The sequence below is a fragment of the Poromitra crassiceps genome (genome assembly GCF_964638095.1).
Source record: "Poromitra crassiceps genome assembly, chromosome: 18".
In the NCBI taxonomy this organism is placed as follows: Eukaryota; Metazoa; Chordata; class Actinopteri; order Beryciformes; family Melamphaidae; genus Poromitra; species Poromitra crassiceps.
The window spans coordinates 19,892,032-19,903,190 of NC_139636.1; the positions used below are offsets into that span (position 1 = coordinate 19,892,032).

The following is an 11,159-nucleotide window of genomic DNA, read 5'->3' on the forward strand; positions in this document are numbered from 1 at the left end:
TAGTCAAAATGTGTTATTTCAACCAAGATTATAATGAAATAATATTGCCTAATGCCTACTGCAGCTTTAAGGGAATAAAGCAATCTTGGGGCCTCCATAAATTTGTCTTAATTAAAAGTAGATCTCTGTCTCCCAAACAGGAACTATCTTGCTAAACGGTATCCCTTTGCTATGTTCTCTTCTATCAATCAAAATGCCATTTGGCCACATTATGTTTGTTGGACCCACAGTCAGTTGAAAATCACAATAGCAGGATCTGTTGTTGAATCTGTTCACTATTTTACGTGGCCTCATTCAAATAGTAAAAATTCACAGACCACAAGCTCCATCTGATCATGTTGAGTACTGTCATTTATATTCTGGTTTTCATGGTGGTCAAGGGCCAAATAACCCCGTGTAAAACAAAGTGGAATATTGCTTTAAGGTTTTACCTTTTATTACTAAAGGCGCTAGATGTAGCGTTTAACATCAATACATCATGGCAACATTAATATTTGACACATTAGTGTAATTACCATATACAAACAAGACCATCGCTGAGTTGATTGGCAGCTTCTAGCAGCCTCTGGATTGCTTTATGACACAAAGCTGGAGCCACTGGGTTTATGAATAATTAGATCTTAATTTTGAGCAAGCCAGCATGAGACAGAGGCTACCAATCATCTCAACCATGGTCTCATGTCATTTTATCTCATCACTTAATTTCACAATGAGATATTGATGTTTAAAAACACTACAAGTGGAACCTGATATATATGTGGATTTGAGCTAAAGCCTCATTCCAGTCATTACCTGCCCAACATGGTATTAGGTTGAGCTGTGAAGATAGCGGGGTCCACCACGAATCTCGTGTTGTCCACAATTAGTGTCACTCGTTCCCCAGTCCGTAGGCCGCCGCGAGGCCCCTCTTTACTGCTGAAGTCATACACGTAGACCATGTCACATGGTCCGTGGCCCAGCCCCAGGGCCTTGGAGTGGATATCGCCTCCGACGGCACCCAGGGGCCGAGCCATGTGTCCTCCCATCAGGGCTCCTCCGATCGGGGGGTAGGGCAGAGAAACCCTTGGAGGACGCGGACTGGAGGATCTGGAGGATGAGCCTCCATCGCCGCGTTCACGGTCTGCAGTAGAGAGGAAGATACATGAACAAGTTAGCTTGCAGACCGTCAGACACACCCAGGGATGCAAACTTATGGAGAGTGAAAAAGCCCCTGACAGATACCAGGCCAGACACAAAACCACTCCAAATCATTCACTGAAGTGCCTTATTTTGGGATCAAAGAGGCGACTGTCACTTAAAGGTGAGCCTTTTCTAACATTGAGAGCAACTTTTTAGAGGAGCACACATGACAATAGGTGGGTTTCCATCCACCTGTTTATATGCACATTGCGATTTGCGCATTGAAAAACCTGAGTGGAAACACTAGCTGGGTTTCCATCCAAATGTATCGCAACTTTTAATCGAATTTTCAGAAAGTCGGCAAAATAAAATGCGAAACAATGCGCGTTTCCATCCACTGCTATTTTGCGAATTATAGAGCTGTCAATCACCTCGTGTTTGAGTCTGTCTGAGCTGCTGATCAGCTGCTAGACCCGGTATACAGCTCTGTTAAACACATCTAACGTTTTAAAGTTTCTTGATGATCTACAAGTAGACAAAGGTAACGCCATTTCTGGATTACCAGGTGCGACTCGGTAAAATGTAAATGTAAAATGGTAATCCACGGAGCAGATAGTAAGTGAATATAATTTCATTCAAGTCTAGAAGTGAGTCACCTTAAAGTTAATATCCCAGTCTTCTTCTGTTTACCCCAGCGAGTATTGTGCTGCGTATTTACCATTATTTACCATGTGTGTAGCCCTATTGTGTGGAGGCTACACGGCATGTCATGTTTTGCAGTGATCAAGGCAAACGGTGTTGTTTTTGAATGGAGAGACAACGGAATATCGCTTAAACTGTTTCCACCGCATGTTTCGCATTTTCCTTTTATCGATACACCCGATTTTTCCGCCTCCCTCAAGCGTGAAAACGTTTTTGCGATTTTTGGAGGTTTTTGCGAATTAGGCAGCGTTTCCACTCAGTTTTGCGCAAATTGAAATTTCGCATCAAAACAGGTGGATGGAAACCCGACTACTGATAATATCAAAAGTTTTTACGCTTGGGGAGGTGGAAAAGTTGGTGTATCGATGAAAGGTAAATGTGAGTAAGTGCAGTGGAAACAGATTAAGCGAATCTTCCCTTGTCAGTTGTCATGGTTACCCAAATCCATGAAAAAAAAAAATGCAGTTTCATGTTGCCTTGTTTACTGGCAGACTTAAGACCCCGACTGTAAAAAATGGCGAAAGCTTGTTACGAATCAGTAGGACGCACTCTACATGTCGGCATACATATACATGTAAGGTAAATAAGCAGCACTTATTAGGCACAATTTGAAGGGTTAGACCGCCTGCCATGGTGTGTTAACAGAAGAAGACTGCGGGATTAACAGGCAACTCAATTCTGGAACCGACATTTTATTCACTTACAGTAACTGCTGCTCAGTGGATTATATTATGCCAGATTGTGATTGACAGTGTTACACTGTTAATCCATTTTATGTTGTAGCTTTGTGGATAATCAAGAAACTTTAAATGAATAGATGTTTTTCATAGAGCTCGGTCGCTGCCTGCAGGACAACAGCACGTGTCAACTCCAGATATTCACATAACAGCAGTGGATGGAAACGTGCATATTTTCTTTTGCCGATTTTCCGAAATTTTTGTTTCAAACTGCAAATTGCGAGACATTTGGAAACCCAAACTAATTGGCTGTTATTACTTTTTGGGTTCTCCCCTTCTCTCTCTCTATTTGTGCTCACCGTGCTGCCGGGTGGGCGAGGTGACGTTCCTGATGCACGGGGTGAGCTGGCCCTCTCCTCTCTCGTGGGAGGAGTCTCGGGAGCGGTCGCTGGAGCGCCGCCGCTGCTCCCGGTAATGTTCCGCTCCGCCGCCGCCGCCTCCTCCTCCGCTCGCCCCGCCCCCTCCCTCAGCGCCGTACGCACTCATCTTGCCGAGCCGCCGCTGCTGCTGCTGACGGTCGCCGTCTGACTCTGAGAAACCACACTGCTGCTCGCTGAGGGAGAGACAAGAGAGCACGCTGAGTCAATCAAGAGTGAAACATACGTCCACCTCTTTCACTGGTGCTGGACAAGGAGTACACTGCCGACCTCAAAGTAGGTCCGCACGGCATTCTTATGGAATATCGTGGCAAACATTTCAAATTTCATCACACCTCACACCAAATGCGGTAGAGCGAGAAGAATGTTGTGTGCAGATGAAAGACGACACGGATGCGCTGCTAAATTCAATATTGACTTTTAGAAACGATGATGAAATTCCAAGAAGCAGAGTGATTGTAATAGACAAAGCTGCTGCAATGTGGCACTTAACAGTGTACTGCAACAGGAAATGCAAAAACGGCAGAAAATGTGCTGACAGCATCCAACAGTCCAGCATGTCTTGAACTGAAGCCCAGTTCACCTCAACTGGGTCGCAAAACTGCTGCCAAACTATTTACAAAGCTGACAAAGATAGATTTACAAAGCTGACAAAGATAGACACTCAACCAACATTGAACTTGCTCTGGTGCCATAGATTCTTTAAAACTGTCAAGTTAAGTATCACAGGCAACTTAGCAAAGCAACTTAGCAAAGCATCCGTTTTATTCAAAATCTTCAGACATTTTGTTCGTTGTTCTCATGGCACAGTTGAATATTTCTGAAGTTACTTGAGTTATTGATACTGATGTTGAAGATGTGGTGCCAAGAGTGGTTGTCCTGTGACACCGTCCGCTAGGGATGTAACGATAACTGTGAGATACCGTGACAGCGATATGAAGCAACCACAGTTTTCCCTGTAATTCGGTGCCCATGATATTTTGTGCAATATGCACGGTGCCACACGCCAGTCACTACAAATAAGTTCATAATGGAGGAGCCCTGTGTAAACATTCTCATATTAGTTTCAGGTTCAGTTCAATAAATCTTTTTCTTCAAAGCAAAATACTTGTTTGTTTGGGCCATAGTATGTTTAATCGAAAGGGTGGAAAAATAATCAATACTGTGAAATACCGTGGAGTATACCGTGATATTTTGGTAGATACCGTACTGTGTATCGTACCATACTGTGAAATGTCATATTGCTACATCCCTGAGACACTACTTGATGACTTGGTATCAAATTCAAAATTCTGGTACAGCAACATGTTAACTTGGCACGCACACAAAAACAAACTTCAATCCAAGTCGGATGACGTTACTAATCATAGAGACCATGGCATTTATACATGACTACATGATGGCACATTGAGATTACTTGGTGTATACAGATTTAGACACTGACTAGGAATGCACACACACACACGCGCACACATGCACGCGCACGCGCACACACAAGCGCGCACACACGCACGCACACACACACGCACACACACACATCTCTCGGGGTAAAAAGAGTTAGTTTTTTTGCGTGCTGCTCTGTGGAGCGAGAAGAGAGTAAAGAGTGTGTAAACAGTCAACCCATATGACCCCTTACTGGAGCTGAGTGCTGCAGAAAAGGGCCAACACCACACCCCCACCAACCTCTGCCTGCGCACGTACACACACACACACACACACACATACACATACACACACACACAGACACACACACACACACCGTGGTACAGGACAACAAATTATGCGCCACAAACTGGTGTTTTGGAGGGTGCCTGGCTGACAGGTAACAAACAGACACCGCCTCACGTTGCCTCTCACCACATGATGTGTCATCGCTGTCATTCTGTGTTTTGCCGGAAAACAGACAAGCAGCCCTGGGACAGCGGTTGTCATGTGTGATAATATAAAATGATGATAGAAAGGGGGGTGATTGACAGATCACCTGTCCAGTGATCGCGCAGCTTGCCGATCACGGACCAATAGCAGGCGGAGCTGCGGCTCTGGGAAACTCCCATCTCACGTGAGCTGCGCAAGGACTCAACCCATTCCCCTCCCACTCTGCTGAAGAAAAACCAAGATGGCGACGGCCAACGTTTCAACACCAAACGGGAGACCAAGATCAATGGGATAGCTCTGTCCATATTATTTAGATCAGTGATGTTATATGCACACTTAGGTTTGCAAGTATGCACAGCAAACGCAAGGGACTGAACACTGTAATATGGTCAATTCGATACAAACGCAAAAGCTGAACTAGAACGTTTTGGTTTTTACATTCTATCAAAATCATTTCCAGAAATATGAACACAATAACATTTTGCGACACGACGGAGACAGACTTTACCCAACTGTCAAATTAAACTCTATTTACAGCTTCCGTGGAGGCTTATCAGGTGAAATTTGTCTTTGCATGGGTCACTCTGACATGTTTTCAAGGTATTACTGTACTGTACTGTACTTACACTGCCCAGTTATGGCTGTTAGAGCCATTTAGGGAAGATGCAAGAAGACTTTAACTTAGTTAGCTAACTCGCCACAGGCAAGGTTGTCATTTATCCATGCGTGGCCGCGGCCCACAAAGTGTACAGAGCTGCTGTGCTATTGTGTTTGACAGACATGTAATAGAGTTAAACGTATACTTTAAAATGTACAAATGTCATTTTATGAGTGTAGTTGTGGATGCAGGGGGATCTGGACAGGGGAGGAGGGATGAAGAGGAAAGAGGGCCCAGCTAACTGTGTTGTGGCTGTGTAGTGTGTGTGTGTGTGTGTGTGTGGGGGGGGGTGCATATATTTTACTAGGCTTTCGGCCCTCGCCACACGCAGATCAGCCGCTGCGTGGCCTCGCCTGCTCTATTGGCATGTGCAGCGCACAATTGCTCAACTTCACATCACTAATCAGAATCAGAATCACTTTTATTGCCACAGTATGCATTAGCAATGCAAGATTACATACGAGGAATTTGTCGTGTGGAAACGTATCGGCTCCGAAGCCGTACCGCAGCGCCAGATGCATCTGTTCAGTGCTCAGTGGTTGGGAGGGTGTACTGCAGTTTACAATTTTGAGCATCGGCGCACACACACACACACACACACACACACATATATATACACAACCACTTTGAACAACTGCATCTCCGTTCTATTTCCATTGCGACAGTGTGGCTAGCTGTCTGATCGATAGCAGTCAGCTTACTCAAATGGCACAGACACACGCAGGTCTCAGTAATGAAGAGAGCCTTGCTCTCATGAGGGGGGCTGCTATGAAATATGATGAGCATCAGAGAGATGGAAACTGGGGAGACAGAGGGAGACATCTGAGATACAGACTTCTTTCTTTCTCTTTTATAACAACTGAGTTAGTGAAGCATAGAGACAAGCAGACACAGGCACAAACCGAGTCTGACACACACAAAGCACTGACCCAGTCCGTGGATGCAGATTTGGTTGGCAGCAGTTGGTTATCTTTTTAACTACACAAATTCATATAAAACAGCTCTTCTACAATTTGACAAAACAGGTAAGTGCACTTCAACAGAACATTTTCACTCAGTCAGTGAAAAGTGCTCGAGAACGCGTAGCTGTAGACTATTAACCAAGGGTGAGCTGTGCATTACTGAATTATAAATTATAAACCTTAAGTCCTTTGTTTCTGCACAGCGCCAGTCCAATGACTATGCAGTCTATGTATGTTTTGTTTCTGAATAGGCAGGCTATGTATGTTATATGTATATATATCGCTGCTGTTGTGGTTTATAATAATGGTTTATATAAATTATAAACCTTAAGACCTTTGTTTCTGACTAGGCAGGCTGTGTATGTTTTGACTAGGCAGGCTATGTTTGTTTTGGCAGAGCTTCAGAAGCTGGCCATGAGAAAAAGCCTCCCTGGATACTGGCTGGCTTATCAACTTGCTGGATGGCCGACTAGCTGCAGAATACTGGCTGGCTGGCTGGCTGACAGACTGATTGGGAGGATAATTGGCTAACTGTCTCTCCGGGACAGGTTTGGCTAACATAGCAACTGGATTTGGAGCAGTTCAATTAAGATTTTAGCTCAATCAAAGGGCAAAATTATTAAAATGTCAGACTAAAGCAGTACTCCCCCCACTTTATTATAATTTTACTTCCTAACATGTCAGCTTCACAGTGCAGCTGCAGCAGACTCCGGTAATGCCCTTGAAGACTAGGGTCACCATAGCAGAGCTGAGAGGGAAGGAGCGTGCTCAAGCGTGTACACACACACACACACACACACACACACACACACACACACACACACAGTGTACGATGCGGACCGTCTGGCAAGTCTAAAGAGGAAAAGATAACAATCCTCCAGCCTGCATCACAGATACCCATCAGCACAAAATGTGAAAGGCACCCAAGGCCGTTCATAGAAAGGTGCACAACATTAGCCAGATCTAGACTATTCAACAGCATGCCAAGGTTACACATCCTCATGTGAATGTTGCAAAAAAATGAATTGTGAGTGATTGATTTGAAGAAGGTCTGATTGCAGCACCTAATGTGCATAAAACACCTGTCCTTATATGGCTTGGTCCATCTTTAATCTCCAATGGGATTTTAATGCAAGCCAGGTAGAAAATAATAGGAACAAAAGCGGCTCTTCCAGCCAACAGGCAGGCAGCCAGTGGCCCGAGCAGCGGGGTGGAAGGAACAAAGGATCTGAGGAGGCAATATTTCAGTCGGGGGCGGGCAGCTCCTCTCATCTTTCACACGGCGATGCAAATCTACAGCGGCCAAGATTTCACACTGATGGGACAAAAAGAGATAGTGAAGGCTAACATTTCACACATGTCCAATTAGCCGTTACCGGAGCAGCAACCCCACTCTTCACATCGCGGTTTTTATCCCTTCTCTGTTAAATAGGTCAATGGCCTCTATAGCATAATGTTACAGAGAAGCCTGATGTACTGTACTGTACGCTGATACTCTTCTGAATACAAGTACAGGACTATCGCGCTGTCTAGGACAAAACAACTCAGACTATAAGACGCGCTGGTGTCCTAAGCTGTCCTTGCAGTTTATTAAAAGCACCGTTACTTAAAGAAGAGGGTCCCATCTATTATTTAGGGACTGCTGACACCGACACACTGATGGGCAAAGGCAGGGACCGTGCTCTGTGCTACAGCATGGCAGGAATCCAGCTCAAAGATCCTGTATAAAAAGACATAACAGGGAAATACCCCTTTTACCATGAATGAAAAATAACTAGGGGGGGGGGGGTAATATTCCCTAATTGAATATTATTAATACTGTATATAGGGCTAGTGATAGCATCCAAAGATTAAAGATTACCATAAGTATTATAAGGTCACCACTAATCACTGTTAAGTGCACAGACCCACTCTTGAGTGGGGATAATATCCTGCTGATTTTTCTTGCTAGGGCAGCATCATAATTCTTTGAATTGCGGGGAAAATCGTAATTAAAGAGAGGCACTAGCAGTGCGTAAATGTAATATCACCAGAGAAATCAAAGCGCTCCATTACAAAGCGGAGGACGGTGCACCTACCAGCCTGGGCTATCAGAGGGCCAAGTGAAGACAAAGCAGCAGGGAATGATCTGCGGGATGACAGCGGCACAAAAGCCCTGCGCTCCTCCGAACAAAGCGGGCTTGCCAGCAGCTTCAGCATCCTCGCTCATTACTTGCCAGCTTCACCAGCATCGTTTCACAAACTAGGCTGAGGAAACGTCCACTTTCACTCGCTGGTAACATCCGCAGCCTCGGTCGAAATTAAGCTTCAAATGGGTTCTACGTTGCGAGGGAGACCTGCGAACACCGGCGAGTCACCGGAGGGACGGTAAACTGTGAATGGTCGTGTGCTCGACTGAATCAGACCGGTGCTGCGTTCAAGTGCTCCTCGTAAACTGCCTCTCCAGAGGTCTGTGTGTACAATTACCACCCCGGCGGTCGCGCATTCGTGCGTCTGGTTGGAAGTAACAACAAAACAGAGCCTGTAACGTAGCTTTTAAATCATGCGACACTGATATATTTATAACTATTTATATAGACTATAGAAAAAGAGTGGAAAATACAGCCTATATAGCCTACATGACCACATACCAAACAATTAGATACAATAATAAATTATACCACAGACAGTTCCACCCGACCAATATGATTGGATGCTGGGTGCTATTGCATTTGACTAAATTAACTCAGAACCAACAAAACAGAAATAAAAGAGAAAACTGAAGTGCAGTAAAACACTGAAACTATTTAAACTTTAATTCCATACGCAACATATAGCCTAGTAATCCTGTAATTAATAGGCCTACATTTTAGAAGGATGCAAATATCACACACCAAACGTTTAAATATCATGCATACATTATATCACATTATATTACAAAAAAGCTATAGGCCTACTAATAGAGGCTATAGGAAATGAAACAAAACACACACACCCCCCCCATATGATACATGTATCAGTGAGTGAGTGCGTATGTATCGACACGTACTAATCGCCCTTGTTTATCTTTCTTTCATCTCCTCAATAACGGTCACCAGGCTGCCAGATACCACACGGGATGAGATTAAAGAACATCTGTCTAGATTAGTGCAACGTCAAACCCCTCGGGTGTCCTCCCAGTCCACAACAATCCGTTTACGCGGTCTGTTGTTGTTCCACATATACGACGTTATCAGAGGGGATTCGCGAATAGTTGCTTTAGCTGGGTTTAACCGGTTCCGACAACTGTTTTATGGTCCAGAGACATGTCATGGTAGCCCAATGTGGTTCCATCTGGTGATACCTGAGCTAACGCTAGGTCTGCTAACGTTAGCTAGCTAGCTAACGCTACATAAACAAGATTTTCAAAGCAAGTTTTCATTACCTCTGTGGGTTACATTCCGATTTGAAGTCTCGTTTAGTGTAAAGAGTCCCTTGTACAATATAATTGCATGCGTCGAACAAGTGACACCTCACGAGTTTGCTGTTTTTCAAACCCAACTCCTACTAGCAGCTTCAGCTTGCCTTTGCTGTTTTTGATTTGGGAAAAGCACAAAAAGCTGAGTTCTCGTGAAAAGTATCGCGAGAGAATCGCTGTTACCACGGAAACCAATGAGGGCGGGATCAAACAGTGGACAACTGGCCAATCGGTGTGCGCAAAATTACCAGACAACCCCCCACCACCACCACCACCCTCTCTCTCTCTCTCTCTCTCTCTCTCTCTCTCTCTCTCTCTCTCTCTCTCTCTCTCTCTCTCACACACACACGCACACGCACACGCACACGCACACGCACACACACGCACGCACACACACACACACACACACACACACACACACACACACACACACACACACACACGGTGCCAGCTATGCCCTCGAAAGGCAAAGCCATCTCTGTCATGTAATTATTTTCTTTGTAAAATTGTCAGTAGCAAGTAGCAATCTATATCAAAAGTATATGCTTATTCAACATAAAATCAACATTCATCAACATTAAACATGTTACAGTCAGTGGTCATTTCAGAACCACAGTGAAATAGACAGCTCCCCTGCTCAGGTGCTGCTTACTGACTGTTACCGGTGTCAGAGCGCAGTCCATGGTTCTGATAGCTTGCTCTATGACCTCTCTATTTCCCCCATACCTGAATAGCCTATCAGTGGTTCTCAACCTGTGGTACAGGTACCACTGGTGGTACGCAGGGCTCCCTCCCTCTCATGCTTTCATATGGTTCTGAGGTGATCCTTGATGTAAAAATGTTGAGAACCACTGGCCTAAGTAATTCATTCAACAGTAAAATCCAACACGTCGGTAAAATATATATATAGCCTATGCCTAATGGTGTGTGTGTGTTGCTTGCGTGTGTGTACTAAGTAACTAGTGTGTAGCACAAACACTCACGCACACACAAGCCTTCTAGAAAGTCTCAAATAAGGGTTTGTAAAGCATTTGAGAATCATTATTTTATTTAGGCCTACCTAGGCATACAGCTTCTTATAAAAAATATAATGTTCTATTTTATATTGTTAAAGTGCACATAATCCATCTTAGATCATGTATTTTGACATTATACTGTCAAAGTCTCCACATAATCATTATGCACAAATACAGTATTAGATTTGCCAGTTAAATCAAATACAATGATACCAAAAATAAAAAATAAAACAACGAATACATTGTATACAAGCAACAAATTACTTTGACACGGATA

The 11,159-nt window shown here is 44.1% G+C and overlaps 1 protein-coding gene across 2 annotated transcripts in view; it reads right to left on the reverse strand.

Moving 5' to 3' along the window:
* LOC310793315 (BTB/POZ domain-containing protein 10-like) overlaps positions 1 to 9,973 on the reverse strand; it is a gene marked incomplete at its 5' end in the record, with an annotated part of 20,685 nt that extends 10,712 nt beyond the window's left edge. Inside the window, 3 exons of one of the 2 annotated variants that reach the window (XM_083655115.1) lie at positions 793 to 1,120; positions 2,858 to 3,111; positions 9,834 to 9,973. In XM_083655115.1, the coding sequence (XP_083511241.1) occupies positions 793 to 1,120; positions 2,858 to 3,044 (515 nt within the window). Of the gene's footprint in view, positions 1 to 792; positions 1,121 to 2,857; positions 3,112 to 8,508; positions 8,640 to 9,833 lie in introns of those variants that run through there. The other variant, XM_083655114.1, reaches the window with a different exon arrangement.
* Positions 9,974 to 11,159: the final 1,186 nt, after the last annotated feature.